This window comes from Perca fluviatilis, chromosome 10 (genome assembly GCF_010015445.1).
Source record: "Perca fluviatilis chromosome 10, GENO_Pfluv_1.0, whole genome shotgun sequence".
Lineage (NCBI taxonomy): Eukaryota > Metazoa > Chordata > Actinopteri > Perciformes > Percidae > Perca > Perca fluviatilis.
This window is the reverse complement of record NC_053121.1, coordinates 1,606,278-1,632,645: the sequence shown is the minus strand read 5'-3', so window position 1 is coordinate 1,632,645 and position 26,368 is coordinate 1,606,278. Positions and strand designations below refer to the sequence as shown.

General features: G+C 39.1%; 1 protein-coding gene across 1 annotated transcript in view; it reads right to left on the bottom strand.

The window, feature by feature from the left end:
- The window catches only part of stag2b (stromal antigen 2b), a 29,136-nt gene extending 3,279 nt beyond the window's left edge, over positions 1 to 25,857 (bottom strand). The window contains exons 1-33 of the mRNA XM_039813017.1: positions 25,492 to 25,857; positions 23,295 to 23,423; positions 23,128 to 23,209; positions 22,262 to 22,405; positions 22,034 to 22,130; positions 21,780 to 21,856; positions 21,399 to 21,603; positions 20,456 to 20,607; positions 16,698 to 16,771; positions 16,447 to 16,570; positions 15,777 to 15,875; positions 15,517 to 15,596; positions 15,220 to 15,327; positions 14,460 to 14,571; positions 14,223 to 14,340; positions 14,014 to 14,117; positions 13,118 to 13,210; positions 12,925 to 13,014; positions 12,596 to 12,799; positions 11,989 to 12,059; positions 11,777 to 11,864; positions 11,580 to 11,660; positions 11,390 to 11,482; positions 8,926 to 9,100; positions 8,613 to 8,776; positions 8,337 to 8,438; positions 8,086 to 8,234; positions 6,706 to 6,834; positions 6,256 to 6,482; positions 5,009 to 5,231; positions 4,059 to 4,166; positions 3,835 to 3,961; positions 178 to 255 (exon numbers count right to left, since the gene is read on the bottom strand). Of these exons, the coding sequence (XP_039668951.1) occupies positions 178 to 255; positions 3,835 to 3,961; positions 4,059 to 4,166; positions 5,009 to 5,231; positions 6,256 to 6,482; positions 6,706 to 6,834; positions 8,086 to 8,234; positions 8,337 to 8,438; positions 8,613 to 8,776; positions 8,926 to 9,100; positions 11,390 to 11,482; positions 11,580 to 11,660; positions 11,777 to 11,864; positions 11,989 to 12,059; positions 12,596 to 12,799; positions 12,925 to 13,014; positions 13,118 to 13,210; positions 14,014 to 14,117; positions 14,223 to 14,340; positions 14,460 to 14,571; positions 15,220 to 15,327; positions 15,517 to 15,596; positions 15,777 to 15,875; positions 16,447 to 16,570; positions 16,698 to 16,771; positions 20,456 to 20,607; positions 21,399 to 21,603; positions 21,780 to 21,856; positions 22,034 to 22,130; positions 22,262 to 22,405; positions 23,128 to 23,209; positions 23,295 to 23,338 (3,822 nt within the window). The 5' untranslated portion in view covers positions 23,339 to 23,423; positions 25,492 to 25,857. The remainder of the gene's footprint in view (positions 1 to 177; positions 256 to 3,834; positions 3,962 to 4,058; positions 4,167 to 5,008; positions 5,232 to 6,255; positions 6,483 to 6,705; positions 6,835 to 8,085; positions 8,235 to 8,336; positions 8,439 to 8,612; positions 8,777 to 8,925; positions 9,101 to 11,389; positions 11,483 to 11,579; positions 11,661 to 11,776; positions 11,865 to 11,988; positions 12,060 to 12,595; positions 12,800 to 12,924; positions 13,015 to 13,117; positions 13,211 to 14,013; positions 14,118 to 14,222; positions 14,341 to 14,459; positions 14,572 to 15,219; positions 15,328 to 15,516; positions 15,597 to 15,776; positions 15,876 to 16,446; positions 16,571 to 16,697; positions 16,772 to 20,455; positions 20,608 to 21,398; positions 21,604 to 21,779; positions 21,857 to 22,033; positions 22,131 to 22,261; positions 22,406 to 23,127; positions 23,210 to 23,294; positions 23,424 to 25,491) is intronic.
- Between the last annotated feature and the right edge of the window lie 511 nt (positions 25,858 to 26,368).

Genomic DNA, 26,368 nt, shown 5'->3' with positions numbered 1-26,368 from the left:
CCCAGATTTTTGTTAAGTACATAATTCCATATGTGTTTATTCATAGTTTTGATGCCTTCAGTGAGAATCTACAATGTAAATAGTCATGAAAATAAAGGAAACGCACTGAATGAAAAGGTGTGTCCAAACTTCTGTACAGTAACTAAAATCGAAGTGATGAATGTAGATGCTTCTTACCGATTCATCCATGATAGAAGCAGGGTCAAAGTAGTCTGGCTTGAGCTCAGACCTTTCACGACGGTTCTTTGAGGGTGGCTGGAAGAGAAAGACTTGGTTTAGAGCAGATACTCCAACTTACCCTGCTTTGGCAGACAACCAAGGAATATTTGGACAATCTTTTTCCATACTAAAAATTAGGGCAGAACAATACTGAAAAATACAAAAACAATATTGTGATATTATAGATTAACAATAAACAATACAATTAGGGTTGGGAACCGAAACCCGGTTCCAAATTAGAACCATTTCCAAAATGCCAAGAACCGGGTACCCATTGAAAAGAAGAAAAAAAAATAGTTTCTCTTTATTCAATTCAATTTTCAATTCAATTTTATTTATAGTATCAAATCATAACAAGAGTTATCTCGAGACACTTTACAGATAGAGTAGGTCTAGACCACACTCTATAATATTATAATTTATTGGTTCCAACTATAAAAAAACTACACCTGTTGCTCTTGCTGGACAATGCTGTTCTAAGCGATACATTTCGATTAGTTTCTGCAGTATGGGCAAGATGAATAAGAGTTGGAGCACACGAGTCAGCCGCTCGCCATGGACTGCTCCGATCGCCAACAGCTGTTTGCTGTAAGAGTAGCCGCAGTTTTCCACTCTCTACTAGGTCTGGGACCATATGCTTTTGTCCCAGTTCGATTCTTTCACAAAACATGGGTGCAGATTCTAGTTGTAGTGCGATTTTCATTTCCTTCTTTAACAAAAACAAAAGTTGAATAATATACTTGTAGAGATAATATATCTGAGACATTTCTAAAAACTAGTTTTCTAAGAAGAATGCACATCACATGTCAGATAGTCAGTCTGACATTTATTTACTTTGTAAAGAAAAACAACATTTTCTGCTTTCGGTCTGTATGGCTGGAAACAAATAAGATGGTACCGTATAAACAGAAAATATTTAGGTGAATCATTGGGTCAAAATAAAATGAAAAAATATTGATTCTAAGAAAACGAATTGATTTAAAAAAAAAATGTAATCACGATACATACGTTTTTTTCCCCCCACACCTGCTCGCTGCACAGTCACACACGATTCTTAACCCAATGGTAGTTTTTTTCTAAGACACAATGACTGTTCTTTTGCGTTTTAAATGTTGTTTATATTGGCCGCCACTTCACGTATACAGTAAACAAGCCTGCCTGCGTTTGCCTCCGTGCAGCGTGCTGAGAGACACGGGCGGAGCGATGCAAAGTCTCAGAGAGAAGAGCAGAGGTAATGTTGCTCATGAAGCAACATCTGAAAATTATTTGAATGAAATGTTTTTTGGGCAACTGGCTGATTGTATATGACCCTGCGCCATGCCGGTGGGTTACAGTACAGTGAATGAAAAAAGAATCAACAGATTATCGAGTCATTATTTAATAACAGCAGTCAAATTAAACTATGTGAAATTCATTTACAGGTTCCATAAACTGTATGAAGTGAATTGTGAATATAAATTATGTTAAAGGTTTTAAAAATATGTTTTTTTTCTGTGAATGTGATCCGTTTTCACCCCACCCGTCAAAGAATCGGAATTCAAAATCAGAATTAAGAAACGTTAAGAACTGGAATCGATAAGCAGAATCAGAATAGTTAAAATCCCCAAAAAAAGAGAAGCTATAAAATGTAATTTGCAGCCAGGGTCGTCTAGCTCTCCATTGGCTTGCGAGCTGGAAAAACCAAACTCTAGTCAGGCCAATCACATCGAGAATAGAGTCGGTGGGCGGGCTTATGGCTTGGCGAACAGCGGTCTTTTGAAATCGGCTTTTGCCTTGGAGTTAAGCTTTTTTTTAGAGAAAAGAATGGCACTGAAATCATTCTTGCACTGAAATCATTCTTAAAAAAGATGATGTGTTCGGAGTTTGCCGACCGGATACGGCAAAAGTTTAATCTATCAACTAGCGTTGCTCTGCCTGGTTATAGCGCTATCCTATTGCATGCAGAGGGAATTTAAAAGACAACCGTTTATCCCGCCCCTCGGATTGAGCCCTGCCAATGATGAGTTCCCAGACCCAACATCTTGATGTAGATCTGGCTTGTCAGGCTACTCCTATAGCTCAATTTGGAAAGAATTTGACACACATGAAACAAATGAAGTGAATTTTGAAAAAAACTAGGGCAGTTGTTCAATTTTATGGTTGATTCAACATGACATTTGGATCCTTTCTTATAGAATGCACCACTAGCGCAAGCATCCAAAATAGACATTTGTCTGTAATCAAATTTAGTTCTAGCTTTAAACTCCTCATACATGGCTCTGTGGTGCTGGGGTAAATGGTCAAATAAATTAGTCATGTTGCCTCGAATTGTAGCGACAGTTGCAAGGCACTGTCGACAGAGTCTTTCATCGTCTTAAAAAAAAGCAAAATACAGATATATCCTTCCCCACAGCTTCCCCGTGATCTTTTTGTCCTCTTTACTCATTTTGATGTTGTACACAAAGATCAAGACAAGCTGCTTGTTAATGATTTTTGCATGCTAAAACAAATCTGTCTTTTCTTAGAATAACTGAGTTATTCCCCATGCAGGCAGAGTATGCATGCAAAACCAATAACCAAAATGTAATAAAATCAGGATATATTATGGTCTCAGGCATGAAAAAGCTAACTTAGTTATTAAGCTGTAACAAAAATCAAACTGAATGGAAAATGATGAGTGCTGATCTGCCTTTCCTGACACTGATAAGAAATTACTTGATTGGTGGTCTTTAAATTCAACAGTCAAAAGAAAATGATTAAAAAACAGATGATGCTAACAAAAACCACATCAAATGGATTTTTACTGCCCAATCTCCACCACACTGGTTTCTAAGGCAGTTAAGGTTTTTAGTTTGACTCCTCATGGGCCCAAGATGGTGCTGCTGTCCGCCTGACATGCAGTCAGGATCTTTGGGCTGCTAGTTCTTAGCTGGCACAGGGTATAGCGTGCAAAGAACTAACAAGGCTTACTGAGAATTTCAGGGCTTTTGGAGATTTTTGTAGATGTATCACAGTTTGGGAATTTTGGTCCTCCAAGTATCTCAGAAGAATTGAATCAAATTTCAAGCAACGGTTTCTTGCTGCATGACATTGAAGAGAGTATTGTGACTTGAAAATAATCAGACCACAATGAGTCTTCCAGATGCAACATCTGGCCTTAATATCCTAGGAACAGATATTACATAAGTAGAAACAACAGCAACTAATGTTGCCACTTTATAGCAATTTTACTAGGTGTCTAAAAAAAGATGTCTGTTGTGTAATTTGATCTTCTGAGACACACAGGTGTTAAGGTTGTAAGTTCAGAAGGGATAACGATTTACAAGCAACTTGTTAAATTATTACAACTGGTACAGAAGAATTTGTAAACCGCATTAGTCATGAGATAACATGGTTGGGTTTTAAAGGGTCTGTTATCTAGGAGCTTTGTGTCAAAACATTCAAGAACAGAAACCAATCGGTGATTGGTAAAAGAGCGTTCAGTGATCGTCTTTCCCCAAAAACCTTAGGACATTCCTACATTTTGCCTGTGCAGTATATGCAAGATTCATTTTAAAATAAATGATTTAAAGAAGAATGTATTTTTAATTAAAGTACAAATAATAAACACTTAATTCAGTTAAACGTGGATCTTACCAGATCAATGTCCATGGTGTCAAAGTCCATGCCTTCATTGAGGTCATCCATACGACCCTCAGATGACATCATCACATCCTCCACAATCGGCTCTTCGTCTTCCTCCATGAGCCCAGTACCGCGACGACTGAAGAAAAAAAAAACATAAAAACATTAAACAAATATGGAAACAAACCTTTAATGAGACTTTCACAGGCAACTCTATGTGCAGGTGTGTATCTTACATAGCATGCTGCAGATTGGTTCTGAGCTTGGCGTAGTTCATAGCTCTCTCCTGCTGCTGGCGTGCCTCTTCTTGCTGTCTTTGAGCCAGCATCCACGTCACCTGGGAACTAAATGAAAAAGGGTGCACTAATTAGCAAGGTTTTCAATCCACATGTGTTTGGTGATTTAACTGAACATACCACAAGGATGTCAGATGCAACTATATAGATAGCCCACTGGCCTGACGCCTATGAAAAGTCTGGTTGGATAAATAAACTAATCAGTCACTGTGCCAGTAGGGCCAACACTTGGCAGGGTGTTAAGTACACACATTTTGCACCCTCAAAATTAATAGCAGGCAAATAGGAAATTTCATTGAACCCTGTCCTAATGTATTTGGGCTCATATTCCAGTCCTCTGATCGCGTTCTCAGAGACTAAGTGATCCACCTGGAAATGGGCCTAGATACATTTTAATCATCTTGTTATAGGAAGCATTAGGATGCAAGGAAATAACAAATAATAAATAGATCATTAACTAAAATGACCATCAAAAAGTTTCTGACATGGTGGGGCATCACAGCAAATGAGGCGTAAAGGTAATGTTGAATGTGGAATTCAGAAGTCTAACAATATGCCTTGGCACAATATTCAAAGAAAAATGTCTTGGTGTGAACCAAAGAGCTAAAAGATTGATTGAAATATTCATATTAATTACATCCCCAAAGGGAACTTGTTTTTATATACATAAATTAAAAGCAAGAGTGAACACTAATAATATAAATCGTAACGGTTACAAGTAATGGGTAAAATGTTCTTTTAAATATTATGCAGTGAAGTTGTTTTCATTTAAGCTTTGTAAAAAATATCTTGTATTTATTGAACTGAAACTCCCTGTAAAGTGTATGGTACTGAACTGTGAAGTGACTGCTGCATAATACCTCAGGAATGCAACAGTGAGCCATACATACTTGTAATCCATAGGTGTTTGGTGGTGCTGAGGCGTCTGTTGATGGTGCTGTGGGTGTTGGTGGGGCTGCTGCTGGTCGTGGGGGAGGGGGTAGACCCCCATGAAGCTGTCATCACGACCCCTCTTAGGGTCTCGCATGGCAGTGGAGGTGAGGTGGGGGGACGGCAACATTACTGGGGTCTGCATGCTCTGCTGCCACACCTCGCTGCTGCTGCTGCTCTCCTCTGGAAAGGAAGGTCCAAAGTGACAATCTTGTTTTAAGGGCCCAACATTTCACCCAAGTTATAAAATTTCCTCCCAAGTCCCTAACCCATAAACAATGTTGAATTTCAAAACAAAGTGTGACTGTTACCGAGTAGTTTACCAAAACCAACCATAGTTTGTCCATTTTGAAGACCTTTTAAGAAATGTCAGGATGTTGGCATAGTATTTCCAAAAACACATTTGGGATATTCTCATAGGAATGACGGTACACTCACTGTATTCAGAGGTCTGATCTCACACAGAAGATGGAGTTTGGGATTTGCAGTTATAAAGAGTATGCCAGGAATAATCTATAATCCAGTACAATCTAAAACAACTAAGAATATGGGTTGCAACCCTATCAAAATTAGGATGCAAGGAAATAACATAATTCATGAGAACACAATTTTGATTTTGACCATTTTATAATATCAGCCTTAGATGAGCCAACTCCTAAACGGTTAATTGTGCCACTGAGCACTGCATTTTGCTTCCTTGTAAATGGAATTAATTTTTACATTTAACAATCAAGAGACATCCTTGGTCATGAGCAGGTCTTCAGCAACATCTAAGGGACCCTGTGTGATTGGTAAAGAGCAGTTTGACTCTTCTGACTCTCTCCCAACACATGTGGTTTAATCTCCTCACCATCAGCTCGGCTGGCTGAGCCACGCTGGTAGAATGCATTTGGGTTAATCTGGGCTCCAACTCTGCTTTTGTAACATCATTGCTGGGCTGGGTTATAATGTATGTTGTTCTCATGAAGACCTATTTTCAGTGTGTTTGTGCATTAGGTATCAAGGAGTTTCTATTGATTGTTGGTTATAGTAAATAACAGAAAAATGCCAATGTCCAGTTTTAAAGATTTAAAACAACAATTATGCAGCTGCCTGCACAAACTGAACTGTACTAAAGACAACAAAGTGTTTTTGTGTGTTTTGTTTTTTTAAAACTCATTATTAACCTCATTATTAATGATTTAGTTGATTGCTTGGTGTGCAATACCTTCTGGCAGCTTCCTCTTGGCTGCTGAAGTTCCAGCTGTAGCAGCAGGAGGCTTGATCTTCTTGGAGCGGATGGAGGAGCCTCTGCTGGAGTAGCCACTCATCACTGACATGGTATCGTCATCACCACCAGCCTGCAAGGAATTCCTGTAGGAGATGAGGGGGAGCCAGCAGTCCTCTCGCTGCAGTGCCATCTGGAACGTCATGAAGCGCTCCAGGTACATGTGGCTGAGGAGAAGAAGGAGGTCACATAGACAAGATGAACAAACTCATGCATCTTAACACACAACCAGGTGCACATTCCAACTAGGGGGGGTAAAAAAAAAAAGCCTCACATCAACCATGCCACAGAGACACCAGTTGCACCAGTTGTCACAAACACCTGTTACACTATAGCCTCCCACCCGTTAGCTCGGCACAAAAAAAACAAAAAAAAACAAAACAAACTTACACAGTCCTCTTGTCTTGTCTCATAAGCTTGGAGGAGAACTCGCTGAGAATGTCCAAGAAAGCCAGGTTAAGGGGAGGGCCTCCATCTCCATGGGTACTAGGATCCTTAAATGCAAACTCGATACCATCCCTGAGATATGCACAGAGACAGAGAGGAAGAATAACACACAGTGAGCAGAAGCGGTTTCATGGACATTAAACATAAAATAGTTGATCCAAACTTAACTACTTTTTGCCATTTCCTTGAATGAAAGCTGCTCTCAGGCATGTTTCTATTTTTTTTATTCCAAATACTACTTTTAATTTTACTATTTGTCAAACATTTGTTAAGTGTCTCAGAAAAAGAATTTTAAAAATGTTAACAAATCTCCAAAACCAAGGACATTCACAAACTTTTTGTGCACTATTAAACAAGTCCCATTATCCGATTTTAATACAAGACACTTAATCTTGTTATCCATCTTGTTCAATTTCTTCTAAACGAATCCTAGTGGTCTAAAGAATTTTGCACCACTCTCTATGGTTCTGTTACACCCTGCATCTCTGTCCGTTTCCCTTGACAGTAGTCATGTCACATTGTGCTATAATGTAATGCTGTGCTACATCACTTTAAAAGATTTAACATTTTAAAATTTAACAATTTAAATACTAGATGGAAACAAAGCAGAATCTTTAGTCTGTCTTTAATTACTTAAATGCCTGTCGCACATCTGGCATATCCCATTACATAGTGCATACATATGTTGCACAAGTGTATGGGATACCCAAGCTAGCATAGCAAATGAGCATACATCGGATTTCCTGGAATCTGACTGAGATTATAATATAATAATCCACATGAGAGAAACAAAACCAATGTGAGGATTGCGTGCCTTTTATGCACCATATTCACCAATGCTGCTAAAAAATAAATAAAAAATAGGTCAAGATTGCATTAAAAATATTTAGTTTGTCACCAGTTAATGTTTACACACTCTGGTGGGAAATACATGATGTAACAACAGAAAATATTGTTGTTACAAATTTAGATTACACATTTTGCTACAAAAGAACACAGAGAACACCTTGTGCATTTCTTTAGATTAGTGCATGGGTTCCTTAAAGTATGCAACAGACCAGTTTTGTGTTTATAGCACTGTTGCTCTTGTGTGTGTTTAAACAGCCTGATGTTTTTATACTTAGAAAAACATGTAAATGATGTGAATAGGCAAAACTGCAAAATTTTATCACTTAAGCCTCTCCAAAATCCAGAGAAAAAAATAACATGGCAAGAGGAAACAGTATTCAAGGAGCAATTTGTCTAACATGACAGTTCCCAGATGCAAGGCCAAAAAATGTAAGAAGAGCAATGCAATGCAACAAGAGTTGAATGAAGCCTTACTTGTGCAGCATAGCGATAGCATCCCTTGTTTTGACTTGGTCGAGACCGAAGGTTAGAGAAAAACGTCGGGCCAACTCTTTGATTCCACAGAATGAAGAGGAGGAGCGATCGAACCCATGACCCAGTTCAGACAGCATTTCATTGAACAGCTAGCAGGAAGAGATACGTGAAAAATTAGATCAACAATTCTTTAAAAATGAGACAAATGAAGAAAAGGTCAGAATTACTGAAACAAAAGTGTGTACACTGACCTGCTGCAGACTGAGGATGAGTGTCTTGGCACATTGAATTTTGTCGATTTGCCGAGTCTTACTCATAGTCTCCTTGATGATGTCACCATAGTCATTGTAATACTGGAAAGAAAAACATTACAGGGACATAAAGAATTACCTCTGTATAATTAAGCTTATTTACATGTCTAATGGTAAGACAGACAAGCTAACCTGCAAAACAAAATAAACTTTTTTTTCCCCCCTTCCCCCCCAAAAAAAAAAAAAAAAAACCCCCCTCAGTGCCTTAAATCCTACAAAAAAAAAAAAATTAAAAAATTTTTTTTTTTCCCAAAAAAAAAAAAAAAAAAAAAATTCATCGTCTACCACACAGTAGATGATCAATTTACAGTAGGCAGCAAGGAGGTTTCTCCTCTTGTGCAGAGCTTCAATCTTTACTGCCTCATCGTCCTGTTGCCCATCTGAGATGATTGGAGGGAGAAAGAAAAAGACAGCAGTTCCACAAGCTGTACATTGGCCGACTTGAAAAACCATGCTTTCACTTGCTCTCCATTGCCCATTGGAGCAAGAAAGTAAATGAGCTGCTAGAACTGAACATTTGCATTTGTACCTGTGCTATTTGTGTCATCGTCCTGGTCTATGAAGACATGATTCAAGATGAAAGAGAGCAGTTCTGACTGCAGCGAGTCCTCTGGGGAATAGACCAGAGGCTCCAGGTGTTCCCTGCCTCCAGACACCATCTGGTGGCTGAAGATGAGCAGGAGATCACATAGGATGGTGAATGCCTGTCCGAGGAAAGAGAGAGAGAAACAACTCAGTGTGCATAAGTGCAAAACTAGAGGTCGACCGATTAATCGGTAGGCCTTTTTTTACATAATCGGCATCGGCCAATATCAAGCCGATTAATAGGCAGGCGCATCTGCGGGCAGCCTGGTGTTGTTGTTGTGGAACACGTGTTCGACGCACGCTGCCCCTAGAGTCAATTACCAGCAGAGTGAGCAGACCTCCTCCAGCGCCTAAGGAAGGAGCTGTTCCTCGGAGAAAACTGTAAGGATTAAATTCTTATAAGTAGTATATATTTAATGAAAAACGTATGACATGTTACTGCCAACTTCGAGAAAAAACATGAACAGGCGACATGACGTTCGGCTACTTTGGATATTGATAGCTGTCGTGTCATGCTGTCATATAACAATAATTAAGCTAGAATTTTGCAATCACAGACAGTGGATTTGAGACTTTTATTATTTGTTCTGTTTGTGTGTCTATATTTGAGAGGGTTGTCAACTCAATGCAGAGAAAGAAGTTGTAGTTAAAAGAGACAACCGCACCATAGGCTAGTGAAGGACTGGCTTTGCTTTGCTAGCGTCGTTGCTAGGGTTGGTACAGAGTAGACCCGCTGCTAATATGGCACCTGTGCCTTAACCTGTATCTACCGGACCGAATAGCAACGCGGATTTCTGTACCTCATTTCGGCACCACTGATATGCCTGCGTTGCTCTCTGATGCTCCGAAAACGAATGTTAGAATAACAGAAACATCGCAGCATGTGACGCTAGTTAACATTACACTCGTCAGCAGCTAACGTTAGCCTACCATTAGCTAGCTGATGGATTAAACACGTTTAAAATGCTGACAGCTAAACGTATAAAGTGTGATTTATTTCACTGTATAGGATCCAACAGCAGGATGTTAAGCAGTGTGCTGCTGCCGTTGTTTAGCTACTTGTCTGAAGAACAACACAGACGGTGAGTCGCGGTGCATTCAAAGTTGTTGTAAAATACCCTTTTGACAAATACCCCTCAACAGCAATTTAAGTGAAATACGTTATTGTTATAAGTTATAGTTATTACATTATTATTAAATCATTTAATTTTGACCATATGGCCTAAAGTTGTTTCCCCCCCTTAATTAGGTTTTGTCCATTTGGCTTTGTCTGTCAACAAACAAAACAAACCAAAAATACATGTTTTAGGACAGTTTTTGGGAAGATGATAGAAACTTTTTAGCCTTGTATCACTTACAATGCACTGAATTATTAGCTGATTTATAAAACAAATGTTAGATTTTATATCTATACCCATCTATAAAATGACTTGAAGAAGATACTATACAAAAATACTAACTTAACCTTGTATTTTCCCCCTTTTTTAGTCATTAAGTCTGATGGCTGAAAAGAAAACCACCCCCTTATGGCAGCACTTCACCCAGCCAACACCAAAACAAAGAAATGCTGCTGGTTGCTACTGTGTGTCAGCACTACTATTGTTAAAATGGTCAATTTATTTTATTGTTCTCAGCTGTTTGATAAATGCTGCTAAGTGCACTAAACTTTATCTTTTAATTGAAAAGTTTATTTGACAAAGTTACATTTTCTTTCTTTTTACTCATTTTGTTTATTTATACAATATATGTTTTTCCATTATACATGTTTAATGTAAGTATACAAGTGCAGATTGGTGTTCAATAAATGTTTTTGTTGAGAAATTTTGTGTATTTTAAGTACTTATTAGTGTTAAATTTTATCTTTCAAATAGAGGTTAAAAACAAGCAAATATCGGCCAAAAATAAATCGGCAGCATATATCGGCCGACCCGGATTTCAAAAGATCGGCATTGGCCTGAGAAAACCCATATCGGTCGACCTCTATGCAAAACAAAAGGACTCCTTGCAAATTAGGTTTTTAACAAGGTTTCCGAGAATGATTATACAGAGCACCTTATAAATTTGTGAAAATCCAACTTCTTACATCAGTTGTGAGGCACAGAAGGCTTCGGTAACAAGTAGTATCAAAGACTTTATCATCACACATGAACAAGGCAAATGGAGGGTATGCATTGAAGTCACTTGTTCATACAATGCCACCCTTCTTATCAGCACTTTGTTGCCAAAACATCCACTGCAGCTACAATGAATGGCAGCTATACCACTTCTGAAGAGTTAAAAGATTTTATCAACTGGCCCAACTGTTGATGATCCCCATTTTATACTTTATGTTCTTGTCTGGCTTTTAAGCACATTTTACTACTACTGCTGCTACACTCAAACATTTGTTGTGCATGCGCCTGTGTCACCTGTTCTTTGACGGCTGTGTTGACATTGGTGAGGTAGCGTTGACACATCATACAAAATGCCCTCATCTGCTTCCTCAGGGTCACCATGTCATCCTGATATAAAAAAAAATTTCATCACATTTACACCTATTCAATTCTCTTCAAAACAATGTAGAATAGTGAGGATGAAGTTGGCTTTAGAAGACCTCACCTTTCTGGAGCTGCCCTCAGATGACTTGGCCAGGTGCCACAGGATCACATAGTGGGTACACTGCAGGGAGTGGATGACTATCTACTCACCAGAAAAACAATCAATCCCACATTGGTTAAAAATAATTACTATTTACAAAAGCTGACAATTTGTTGGAGTCAAATAAGTTCACTTGGTGCACGTGTATATTTAATAACCTGCTCAGGCATGTCTCCATTCTCTATGCCTGTGTTGAGCAGCTTGAAGTTGCTGGTAAACAGGTCCCACCCCGACAGGTCATGTGCACTGCAACAGATTTGAGAAAGACTCAGTCAGTTTCTGACACATGTACACAGAATCACAGGTTGGCTAAGTGTAGAGGGCACAGGAGACGTGAAAGAGGAAATTCCACGAAGAATAAATTTCATACTTGTGAAAAGCTGTGATCCTCTTTAGAGTTGACAAAACCTGATAAGCATCATCTTCATCAGCCTCTTCACCCTGGAATGAGAAATTTTGCAACCGTGTTAAATTGTATGGATCAAGAGGTTTACTCGTCTGATGAAGACTGAACCATCTAGAACAGATACAAATGCAAGTTTGTATATTCTTCAGATAAAATTTAAAGATATCTGACAAGCTTCTTCGCAGATAATTTGATAAAGTTTTCTTAAACGGTTTCACATACACAGTATGTCATCCCTGGAAGGTGTGTTTTAATTATTTAGAAAAATATAGCCAAACATACTAAAGGCACACTGCATCACTTAACAACTTTGGAAATTAAATCAATTCATTACAGTTTGAGATTGAAAGTCTTTGCAGGTGAATAAAAGTTTGAATTTAGAATGACAATTTATGTGATTATGTAAGGTGTCAGGCACAAGAAATGTGTAGGCAACAATAGATATCAAAAGGCAAACATGGCAATAGTAATATTAAGTGGTAGAGTTGTTGGATTTAAGAGGATTAGGCCCACTTTAACCAAAGAGCAATGAGTAAACTCCATGTTTAGGAGTGCTGACTGTCACTTATACCTCTTGTAGAAAATCCTCCAGTAGCCTGTTGAACTTGTCCACCAGCTCATCCAGCAGCTGTGAGCGGGCAATATCCACCCTGTTAAAGATTGTGAACTCCTCATTGCAGAGGGCATGGTAAGTCTTGGAGCAGACCTCCAAAACTTCAGTGTCTGTGTGCTTCTCCACAATTTCCCTGATCTGACGCAGCAGGGATTCCAGGTGCTGGATTAGAGAGAAAGAGTAACACATTTTGTGTGATAACAGTCAATGAGGAAGATAAATTTCTTCTTAAATATGTTAAATAAACTGAACCAATTTTGATTGGTGCTGTCCAATAAGTGTCTTACCTTCTCTAGACGTCCTGTGGTATAAATTTCCAGGTCAAAGTACTGAGGCAGTTGCAACAAGTTAGTCACCTTCTCTGCATCCACAGCATACTGTAGAACAAACATTCAACATAATATTTCCTGAATGATGAAAATACACCTGAAGCCAACAGCCCTTCATAGGAGTGCTTGTTGAGAACATGATGTTACAAACCTTGGCCAGTAGAGGGGGCAAAGCCACAGCAAACAGCTCTGTCATTCTGGTTCTGTCATCCAGCTGAGTCTTCTTCTCCTTAGCCGTCATCACCTGATCATAGAGGCAGCAAGTTAGATGCTTGGCCCCACAACTAGTTTGCATTCCCGTATGCAAAATGTCTACTGTTTAACATTTTACTTTTAAAGTGTGTAAAGTTTACTCTTCAATCAAGCTATTGCTGGTTACTTTTAATTTCCATTTCAAGTTAATGCCAACAGTTAAATCCAAAAGAAATAAAAAGTGTCTATTCAGCACTATAACTATAATCTACATTGTAACGTAAGATTGTGAGATGAATTCCAGATTAATGTTAACATTTAGCTGTCATGTTAGATTTGATAAATACAACAGTCCAGAGGGAAAATATCTACACATCACCCATCTACTAGTAATAAGCAGAATATCTGGTAAATTTGCATCCCAAATGTGTCGAAACAAGCACAAAACATTGCAGTGCATTCACTAATATCAACCGATTCCAAAAAGCTAAATCATTTCTCTAATATACTCCCATAAAAACAAGCAACCATGTGTAGAAAACAATCCTTTAATCTTCGGAAATGTCTTAAACATAGCTGTCAGACAAAGCGAAGAAGAAAGCAAAAGGTTGAAAAACAATCCAATACACTACTAGCATTTATAATTGTTAGATTAAAAATGATTTAAAGACATTACTGTAGCTGTGCAAGTGCAGTTAAAAAGGACATCTTTGAACGGTCTTTGGACTCAGCTTGCACTGACCCAGCTCTGAAGTTAAGTAAGTTATCAATGCTCAACTGTCATCAAGGGAATCCCAAGACCGTCAAACCCATGTTAGAAACAAATCTGAATTATAATCTTTCAAAGTGTGTTACCCTCTTTCCTGTGCCCCTTCCAACAGGTGGGTGGCATTCAGCAGCCTGGCGTACAGTGCACAGCATGATTTCAATCAAGGCTGTCTCTTGTCTGTCTGTAAGAGCTGCAAAAAAAAAAATCAAAAAAATAAAATCACCATGATCTGTATCCTGTTTGTGCTCTGAACCATTTACAAGTGACATAGGTTTGCAAGAAACCAGTACCATACCTTCCTCTCCTGGCAATGGGTCATCTAGCAGTAAGCTAATCATACACTCCCAGTCCTTCAGTAGCTCTGCACCACATTCCCAGAGAGAGTCAACTAGGTAGGCTGCATGCTCATGGAGCTAAGGAGAGAAATGTTCACACAAATTAAGGAGGGGTGGTTCAATTGCTTACATACCATCAATAAAGACAGAAACTGGAGCCTATATGTATAGTAAAGAAAAATAGCCTGATAACATACCTCACTCTCCAGGAAGAAGAAGACAGTGGTCTTAATGAGGTTGGCGTTGGGGCTTTGTCTACCTCTCCTCTTGGGGGCACCTTCCTCCTCTGGTTCTCGCTGGCTGAACAATCTTTGAGAATATTCATCATTAGTTGGCTATCACACAAAAGCATCCCCCACATAATCCTCCAACTGCATTTCTCAGAAGCAGCAAGGGGCCTTCCAAATTCAAACTAAGCTGAGAACTGACTGACTTGTAAAATCAAACCGGTCATTGAGCAACTTAACAATTGTATTGGAGTAGGTTGTCAGAGTGAGATACACTTCTTTCTTTTTTTTTTCAGTTTGTAGTCTCATTTAAAACTATCTTAAAGAGTTTTAAGAGTAACTTAACACCAGGCAGTGTTTTGCTGCCCTCTCTGGTTGATAGTTTTACTTCTGACCACAGGTGGTTAGATGTGTGCTCTGTACCTGTAATCACACTAGTTACTGTACTGTAGTCACCAGGTCCTGGAGTCCACCTGCATTTCACTGCAGCAAGGTGAAAGGTTAAACTACTGGAAGTCAGCAAAGACTAGATTTTCAGGGGCTATGTTACTCTTTAAATTCTTACTTATTCTAAAATTCCCACTCAACTGTGGGAAATCCCTCGTTCTTTCTCCTCCTTCCGAAACCTGCCTCTAAATTTAATTTCCTGAACTCATTCTGTTTCTCTGTTCAGTGATAAATACCGATTTGACTCCTGTTCAGTGATACATTTGATTTATGTCTGGCATACTTCTTAAAGAGGAATTCTCCAGCTGCAATGGCGACAGGCCTGTGTGCCGAGTAGACCAAGTGATAGACACTCTCACAGTCCTCAGGTGTCAACACCTCATCCGTACTACTGCAGAGACAAACACAAAGACTCAGTCACCTGCCGTTCCAAAGTAGTTGTCAGTAGCACACATTTACTTGATGTAATTTTTGCATAGTGTACAGGGGCTTGCCCTTTATGTACAGACCAAGGCCCACTGATATGTGTCAAAAAAACGTGGGAGGGACTACAACAGTACTCATTAAATACCTTACTTACTTCAATACAAGAGTGAGTAGTTTAATTGCTTGAACTGCAACATCATACTCTTTGTCAAGAGTCATGGAGACAATACGGTCCTACGCAAAGAGAGAGATGACAGATTTAATGAGGTATTTGGTTAAAAGGATGCTGAAATTCTGTCAGTCCAATCACAAATATATGTCTGTAAAGCATGAGTCCCAGTGTTTGCTGCTGTATAAAAGTGTGAAACAACAAAGTTGGAGCTGTGTTTAAATTGTCCAGCAGGCGGTGCTGACCTTGAAGCGACTGGTGAAGAGTTCCAGTCTTGCATTGAGTTCTCTGTTGTAGTAGAGACCCTGCAGAGCTGTCAGACACTTCAGACGTACCTCACCTTGCTGGAATAGAAATTAGAAAACAGTCATTTATTGTTTCATAGACCAGTTTTTTTTTCTTTTTTTTTAACAAAACTAATTTAAATAAACCGACTTTAAAAAGTGGAAAACATTAATAACTAAAACTCGTCTATTTCTTTTCTTTTTGATTGCCTATTAGACGTGTAAATCGATGCTGGAGTAACAGAGAGCTTCAAGCAAGTGTTCTCAATAGTTATGGCTACACTTGGTGTACAATTGAGTCATTGATTGTGCCTTTAAGAGCACTGCACACCCACACAGGTGTTTTCACTTATTCTGGCTGATTAGACATCTGCTCAGACTGATGCTGTGCACATTTAAACTGGGAATTATGTGGCATCGCTTTATGTAATAATACAATTTCTGCAGGTGCAACAAAACTAACAGGATAAAGGGGGAGATTGAACTAAATTATAGTCTGTGCACATCCACAGTCCTGAAAAGATGTCTGGTCAGGAAAATAAAATGAGAACTCTGTAGTGGACCATGGGTGTGTAGGGACTTTGAAGAATCTTAAAAAAAAAAAATTAAAAGACAACTTCCTGTAACCCACCTTATCATGCATCGTCCATCCCACATACTTCAGATAGCTGTCGTTGAGGAAGGCATCACTATAGAGTTTCATCCACACTCCAATCTCTTCTATACAGATTGCCCTGATTTCTGCTATCGCGTCACTGTTAAAACATGATATAATTATTTGTTAAACAAAATACAATACATTTGCTATATCTGCATCAACAACCAGTATCAAACTCATCTTTTATTTTTTTTTATAAAAGATGTGCATTATGTGAGCCATACCGATATCGGTGAACAAACACTCCTTTGAATATTGCATTCATCATATTTTCAATCTCATCCTGATTTTCTTGGAGCTGAAATGAAGAGCACAACAAAACATGAGTGAGCAAATGTATTTGGTCAAACATGAAGACTAACTGAGTAGGATACTACAGTAAGAGGTGACCAGGAGGCATTGTTAACATAACAAGGTATGTGTGACAGCCAACTATGCCACCATGCTGTGGAGTGGCTGCACGGTGAACTAGCAGATGGATGCACGGTGGGATCTGCTTGTTATATAACCTAATAAAACAGACAATCCTACTTAAAAAACATTCAGTACTAACACAGTTGATGTGGGTCCATCACCTACAGAGGTGTTGGGATTCTAAAAATGGAATAAATTAATGGTCACAGACTAGAGTAATTCCCAATGATTTACTCTTAGACACATTACTGTGACTGGTTAGCTTGTTTGCAGGGTGGCTGTGTGCAGGTGCCCTTCTGGATTTGCCTGATAAAATATCATGTAGGAAGATTTTTTTTAATCAATTTGGATTTCAATTTTTTTTTTTCTTATTGAATTCCGGTCAAATTCTTGTCATGAATTGAGTACAAAAAGAAAAGCTGCCATGAGGCTGAGTGATGTTTTGATTAGATCATCAGTCAATGAGCTGTGCCATACATTGTGTAAGACACTGTTGAGGGTTTTGTTAACTTTCTGACATTTAATTCTGCAGACAATTATAAACCTGAAGGGAATGAACACTGTTCCGCTTGACGGTTACTTAGTTTGGCAGGAAAAGAGGGGATGGGTTCTGAGGGCTTCCTGCAGAATATTAGGACGAGTAAACTGTGTCATCATGCTCAAAACCAATACTAACATCAAAGAACATGGGATGTCAAGTAAAATCATAAATGAAACAACCCACTCCTATTTTTCTAAAACAGCCACATTTCATGTCTGTGAAAACATAGTCAGACATGTTTTTGAATATGACAAGCTAAACTGATGTAATGGGTGTTGATGCTGCCTTATAGTTTAATAAGGGTGGGAACATTACTGTTCACATCTTCTGAAAAACAGAAGCTGGTTTGAATTCTGGAGTGACGGAAAAGAAGCGGAACCCTCTACTGTGTTGTTACCAACAGTCTGTATCCAGCAATGGAGAACACCCACACTGCTTTTCACTAGTAGCAGGAAAACCCATTGTTTTCTATAACTCTGTACAGGCATTTATATTACATAAACAAAGAGCAGTGCATACATATCACATCAATGAGCGCACACTACATAAAAAGGGTCTGTTGTTGTGACTCTCTGCCTAAGTTACCACTACACCGCTGCTTAAAAAAACCACCCCCTCCCGCTCCCCCTCCCCCCCCCCCCCAAACCAAACAACAAAAAATTACAGAGGCTCAGTCCTAGCAGCGGGCCGAGGTCAAAATTCACCTGCATCTGGGCAACTTTTTCTAAACCAGTTAGCATTTGTTTTATCCAATGAGTATGTACGGTTGCGTCTTAAATCGCATACTATGCACTACATACTCAACATGTATACTATTGTTCAACACACTTTTGTGTTAATAAACAGTAGTGTGTATCTTTTCAAATGCAGGGCTTAAAGTGAAAAAAATATTTTTAAGAAGTAAAAGGTTTTGGATCAATTTTTTACTTCTTCCAACCATATGTTAAATTAAGAGTCAATGTAGATTTACATATTGCAATAATATAATACTACAATGAATCATTGTGAAAACTAAACTTTCTAGATGTTACTTTGGCCAGGTCATCATCAAAAAAGCGAATTATACATTCATCATTTTGTATCTACATGCTCCAAGTTTGATAAACTTTGCCTCCATTTTTTTTTTAACCGCGTTACCACAGAGACCACACCGCACTCTCGCTTTTCGGCAAAGACCCGCCCTACTTTGCATCTGATTGGCTAGAACTCGTTTCATTGGTAGGTGGAAGTTCGATGATTGACTAAATCCAGCACATCAAAAACAAATCCCATGTGGACTTTTTAATTTATTTACTTTTTCTAAAATAGTCATACGCCAGAAATCGGGCACCAAGCCCAAGTACTTTAAGACCTGCGTTAGTTAGAGCTGCGTTCCTCTCATATGATTGGTAGGTGAAATCAATTGACTTGAAAATAATAAACCGTATGAAAGCTCCCAATTTTATTAGATTTTTTTCAACACTGGCCACACGCCGGAGATCCAGCACGGTGCCGGAATACTTTAAGCCCTGCAAATGCACTAAGATGTAATTTTCCACGTCACTTCCTGGGAGCCTCCTTCCTGTTGCGTAACCTTGGTAACACCTGCGGTCCGCCACTCTAGCGGCATCGTCAGATATAGGGCTGCAGCTATCGATTCTTTTTGTAATCGATTAATCTAGCACTTTATCGATCGATTAATCGGATACATTTTTTTTGCGTTTTTAAACAACCCAAACTAGGGAAAAAAGCAATATTTTCGGAAAAAGCAACATTTGTATTGCCTACATTGCTTACAATATCATCTCTCAAAAAACTAAACATATTAAGTGAATTTAAGTGCCATATTACATTGTTTTTAAAGATTTTTTTTCAAATGATATCAACCTCAAACTAAGGCATACATTAAACATACACTAACATTACATTAAGTTGTGCAACTTAACTTTCAGAACTACAAGTTTCAACCTGAGAATGATCTGTATATACAGTAGGCCTATATGTAAATATTAGTTATACTCAACATATTTTCATTTATATATTTGATTATAATGTCAATGATCAGGTGTTTCTCCAGAGAGAGAGAGAGAGAGAGAGAGAGAGAGAGAGAGAGAGAGAGGCGCAACAATCAGCTGTTTTTCTGAAGGGATAGGCTCATCAGATTGTGGTCACCACTACGTATTTTCTTGTCTTTGTTTTTGGTAGTTGTTGTGTTTGGTGTAGTTTCATCGTCCATACGACTCTGTGATTTACTTTTGTCGGGTCCGCTTCGTGGAATGGATGATTAAGTTAGACGTCGTGCTATTATCGTGGTAAGCTAGTTTGATTTTGCAGTAGACATACTGTACAGAGTTTTAATTACGTTTGAACTGATTCCAAACTTTGGACACTTTCTGTCGTTTTCTCCAGCCTGTCTCTTCTCTTAACTCCCCCCCTTACGTTCTGGCATGTGTCGCCAGCAGCAGACTGAGCCGCGTCTGTGCGACAGTAATAATGCTCCGTGCGGAAACACCGTCCATCAGCGACGTTGGTAACATTGATTTAACGAAGCTTCGAGGCAGTCATTTTGCATCGAGGATTTTTTGTAATCGAATTATTCGAGGAATCGTTTCAGCCCTAGTCAGATAATGCTTAAATTACTATAAATAAGACCAACAGTCGCAGGTGAATATAAAAAATAAATAAAAAAAAAAATTCAGATTTTAAATATGTAGAAATGTAAAGTACTGTTTTTGACGTTACAGAGCTGCCTTGGTTGCTGTATATTTGTTTTTGTTTACATTGCATTGTGGGATACTTTTGCCGGCATAGTGTTCAGTGTTTGCATACTGTAGCATTTCACCGGAAATAGCATGCAATTCACTTACTATTGGTTTAATACTAAAATTTCTGACATACTAAAAAATGTCACACACTGTGTTAGCCTACTTAAATATCATGTCAGTATGGAATTTGGGACGCAACCTATGTCTAAATACAAAAAGCATGTGTATAGGTAAAAGGTTATTTTAAAACAAGGGCAGCAAATTGCCATGTGGCCACCCTTACCTCTTTGCGTTTCTGCAAAAGCAGCTCCAGTCTGTCATTAGCCCTTTTGGCCACTATCTTGTTCCTCTCTGCCTCATACTGTCGCTGAGTGTTGTCCATGTTGATGCTTAAGTTCAGAGCTACATTCACCAGGGCTGTCATCAGCTTCATGGCTGCCAAAAACACAAGTAACATCAAGAAATAAGAACATTGCACACATAACACTAACCCTTTAATGTACTAGTCAAATAATAATTGTCTTACAACTCCAAGGGTAACTTTGTTACCCTTTTTACCAAGTAAGACCGCAGATGGGACTACGTTATACAAGGTAAACAAACTCCACACATAAATATAATATAAAATCGGTCCACTTTTAGTTGAAGACGACATTACACACGGAATCATGTAAAATAACACTGCAGCAACTGACCCGCTCCAACCTGGCAACTGTAACAAAAGCATGTTACAGTTGTACACGGACAGGTAAGACAAAGATGGTTTCCTAAACAGAATATTACATGAATGTTTTGTGGTCATACCACCCACCTGCTCATTACCACCGTAAAAAAAGTATGATGCTGCTGCTGCATAATAGACACTGGCTGCATGTTCTGCATTTTGCCTCTGGTTATTGTAGAGCACATGATCTGCCCTATTGGGAGCCTTTGGCACTTTATTTTATCGGGTAAATCTACCTACACTGCTTGTTATTTGAACACAAGCACAGCTAATGACAAAAGGTGTGTGTTCTCTACTATACAGGTGCAACAAAACTAAAAGGTGGTCTGATCACAAAAAATAGGTTAAAACACCTGCGTGTGTGCCATGAATGTCTAGTGGCTTTATCAGTAGTTATATCTATCCTTTACTAATACACTACAGATTTTTTTTTGATAAGTACATAAGTACAGTTCAAATGTACCCAACACACACACATAAATGCAGACATGGTTCATCTTACCTGCCAGTGTTGAGGTGTGTCTGAAGGCTCGGACTTGGGAGTCTGATAGTCCAGTGAGAAGGGAGATGACTGTGTCCATCATGTACTCATCATAGATGATACTGTATTGACACTGGCGCACTAGCACTGAAATGAATTCACAAAAGCTTGACTTGAACTTTTTCCACTGGGGTCCTGCTATGGTTAGAGGGTAGTCACCACTGTCCTACAAAGGCCACAGAAGTAAGAACATCAGTAAATGCAATGACAAAACATGACTACAATTGTTGTCTATTCTGCAAAAAGTTAGCAAGTTCTTTTGTTCTTGTCAAATAAAATAATTTGATATTTAATCTGAAATGACACTTGGCAAGATTTATGGTAATGATAAAGTGAAGTTACCTCATCAAATTCTTCTGTCATTCGTCGGATGATCTCAGAGTTCTGCATGTTTCGAAACATTTCTCCACTGACGACACCTGATAAACACAGAAGAGTTAGACAGAAAATAATTTGACACATGTGAAGTAGACCAACTCAGGGAGAAGATAGTACCAACATATGTCTGTAGGACACACAGATTCAAATGTTTGCTCAATGTGTTTAAAAAGGGCAAATCATGGAGTAGGATAACTTAAAAACAGACACACACATACCTTTACATCCCGAGCACTGGATGAAGAAATTGATGAGATCTAGTAGCGCAACATCCCTGTCATGTTTGTAAGACTCAATCCAGTCATCAACGACAGACTGTAGAAAAAGAAGGATGGACAAATTTAAAAACCAGAAATCAATAAAGAATGCAGGACACTGTTTTTTTTCCCGTTACTGAGAAACAGATTTTTACAGTGCGACAATCTCAAACAGCTTGCAATTCATACCTGCATTGCACTCCTGCCCAGCCTCACCACCTCAAACAGCATCATGTTTTCCATGCCATTCTCCTGGTGGTGGCCATTTATCCGACCTGCTCCCTTCCCTCCTTTGCCTTTCTCCCCTGCTGCCTTCTTCCCCTTCTTCCCACCCTGGAACAGAATAAAAGACTATAAGGAATGATAAAGTGTGAGAATCATTGCAGAGAAGACAAAGCTAGTTTTATACACTTGTCACAAATATCTATAAATAATAGATAGCGCTTTGTTATTTGACCAGGCTGTCCTGACCCAGGTAGGGATGTTAATGATTAACCGTTTAAATCATTAACCGACAATAAGAATTTTGACAGATTAATTAATCTGTTAAAAACAATATAAAAAAAAAAGAAAAAAAGTTATTAAACATTTTTGCAAGACAAAAGAAAAATAGGTTATATAATCTTTTTCTTGACTGCTAGTTAACTTGCTAATACTAAACTTTGCACTAGCAAGTTTCGTTTATTTTTGCTAAGTTTGTGGCTCTCTCGTCTATGGGCTCTCTGCTGGACAGTGTTCACGGGGAACTACCCGACACATGCCATACACATGGAGACGTACACGCCACGGACATTTACTTGTCGCGTGGACATGCAAGCAGTTCCAAGAAAGTGGCAGAACATCGAGGCTACGCAACTGGTACTAGTCTGAAGCGGTCTGCAGACACCGCATGCGGAAAGTAGGTCCGAGCCTCCCGGAAGGGAGATCTGGGACTCTGTTGCCTGGTTTCGGTTAACGATCAGTTAGTAAGGCTTGGCAATCGGTCAGTAAAAAAAAAAAAACTTAGCATCCATAGACCCAGGCCAAGGGCAGAGAGCCATTTGTGCTTTGCATACCTTTCCTTTAGCTGGGGTTGCACTCCTTCCATCGAGATCCTCAGAGAAGTCTGTGTCTGAAGAGAATCGGGTGTCTGTATCCCTGGTAGACACAAGCAAATATTAGATTGGAAATTCATATCAACCTCAAACTGTAAAGCAAACTAAAAGTGAAAGCAAGCACTTACTGAGTAAAGGAGAACTCTGATGGTATTTCTGGTGCTGCTATCATTTCTGTAACATCTTCTGGATAACTCCAACTTATGACTGGCTTGAGATCCTCAGAAAATACAAGACAGGGACAGGTTGCATGTGACCTAGAATATGAAACAGGTTAACTTAGAGGGCTGCACATGCAGACTTATTTCTCATTTCAACACAGCAGAAATAATAAATGATACAATAGCAAACATCAAATATGTACATGTTTGCAGAAATCACATCCTCTGTAGTGAGCAAATGTTCCTTTGATGCCGTTCAGAGAAAAAAAAACGGTTTCACATGGTAACAGTGGGCGGACACTAAAGCTCCTGTCACGCTCAGCTGTCTGGCCATTGGCTCCCTCTCTTTCTCTGCTTCCCTCGTTTTAAAGACGTCATGCAATGAACATTGGAGTGTCTTCCTCAATGGCCAAATATGGCACTGCCCTATCCGCCCCATACATACCTCAACCTATCAAAAAACAGTATCAACATCAACAAGACACTGCAGGCCACAGATAAACTATTGCATGGTTGTGTGATGTGTAAATTAGTTGAACATACATCAAAGAGAAGAGTAATAGTAACTTTTAAAATAACTATTCTGACTTTGTCAATAATTCAGAAACAAATGTAAAGGCCTCTTTATGAGTCAGGGAAGACAATAAAAGCAGTCCAGGGACAACTGTTCAGTCCTGAAAAGGCCAACTGTAACGCCACCCATCATATACCCACTCTGGGTTCTTTAGGTGCGTCTTTATGTCCTAGTAGTACAGGCACTGATAACATACACGTGTGTCATTCTGAAATTATAATAACGTTTATGAGTAGTGTGCCGACTTTCAAAAAAAACTTGTCAGACATAAATCTGATGTAACTAGTCATGGGATTCGCTCTCACAACATCCTGCACATGATGGCCCACGTATGCCAAAATTGGGAATCTTACAAAGCACATATTTCATGATCGACGTACATTCCCCACACCTTCAAAACAGTCAACGTAGACCCATGCAACCGCAGCACTATGTGTGGTGAAGTTACGACTTTGAGAGTTTTAACTTAACGTTAACTGTGATATTTATAGATTTAAGAATCTGTAACGTGCCTATTTCCTTGATAGTGATGAGATGCATGACAAGACGACGGGATTCTAGGGTGTAGACTGAAAAAGTGGCGCCAAATCGGTCAGTGTATCTCATAAACTTGTTACTGCTAAGCGAGACTGGACGATCTTAGATAAAACGAAATTGTAAAATCCAATAGTGTTAATTCCTGCAAGTCAACTATGCCACAAACTGACGACTCAGACCCCTCCAACATCGCCGACACGGCTACGCTCTTCGTCGGCTCCTGTCAAAATTGACACCGGTGCGTTGCTAGTGCTAGCGCCAATAGCTAGCTTAAGCAACCGAGGATTTTAGCGTCTTTACCCCCAGCGTCAGCTAACGTTAGTTGGAATTTGACAAAGTAGCTAAGCATGCGCTACTCAGTGCAAACAAACTGTGATTTACCGAACAAGAAGGGCGACAGATCTGTACCGTGCATTTTCATTAAATATCGAGAACATGCCTGCGTTTTGTAGTGATATCGTACTTGGATCACAATAACAAAACAACGCAAGCCCTACTGTACTAGCGCATGCTATTGGCTAGTACACAATAACGCTAGTCCCCAATGTTTCCAAAGACAATAACTGCCTTCTGTCTACAAACCAGTCATATTCAGTGCTTACTCGAAGATTAAACAAATACTCCGTAACAGATGTGCTGCAATTAAGGGGCTGACAGTAACTACCACCAGTTAGCTAGCTAGCTATGCTAACAGTTACCGCTAACGTTACCTAAAAAAACATCACGTCCTTGCGTCCTCCATCTTGCCTCGGGACTTCCAGTACCGTATTGCATAAGCAACAAACACTTTGTTTACAAATATATAAAGTGCAACTAAGTTGCTTGAGACAATAACATGCTTCCTTTGGCTACGAACTAAATATTTTTGCGTTACTGTGCTAAAAATCCAGTTCGTTAGCTTGCTAACAACCGAAGTAGCCTTGTACCGAGCTAGCGAAGCGACTTGGTTGAGGCAGGCATCCGCGCTCTGGGCTCATCTAGAGCTAGCCTGGCTAGCAAAATACAAATCAACTAACTTCCAGATAGCTCTCCGCCATTTTACAGCTAACTTACCTTGTTGTGAAATGCAGGCCCGGCAGAACTTTTACTATTCTTGTACAGCCTCCGTCTGAATTCCACTACAATTCTGTAAAAAGAGTTTAAAAGTCGCGGTCAGAGGCGGTTTCGGACGTTCTCTCACCCCGCTTGCTCCGTAGTTCGGTTTGTTGTGTCGACGACCTGGGAGGAGGAAATCCTGGTGCAGAGCTACCACCTAGCGGCCACAGAACCCGCATTAGATACACTGTTGATGAGCTGACATCTAGTGGTCACTGGTAAATACTACATCGTAAGAATGGTGATTCTGTATTGTCTTGTCTTCTCTTACAAGCTGCTGTGGGAAACGACAAGAGAAAGAAAATGAAGTCAAGAAATCTGAACTATTTCGGTAAAATACTCACTTAAATCTATCTCACATTACATTCATTTTGAGCAAAGGGGGGGGGGGGATATTTTCTATACAGAGCTCATTACCACCACTTCAGCTTCCTTCCAGAATTTGAAATCACTTAAATGAGTTCATTTGAGACACAGGGAATTTAACTCGTCCGAATATATTTTGATTTGGCCACCTTACACCCTATATATCTATATATTAAAATACGCAGATAATTCATCTGCCTTCAAGCCATAACCCAATAGTTTTGTCATCACCAAAACCTAAACGCTGTTTGGTTTCCATTTGAAAATGAATATCTATAGGACCTCTTGGAACGTGTTTTCTAGCTGATATAGATTTTATATAGTTGTAAAACCGGAATAACTCCTAAGGGATATTCAGGATACTAATTTTTATTGTAAAATATAAGTTATACAAACCTCTTCTAAGTGGGTGAAAAGGTTGAGTTGGTGTCTTAACACCAAATTGTAGAATAATAAAATAATAATAGAC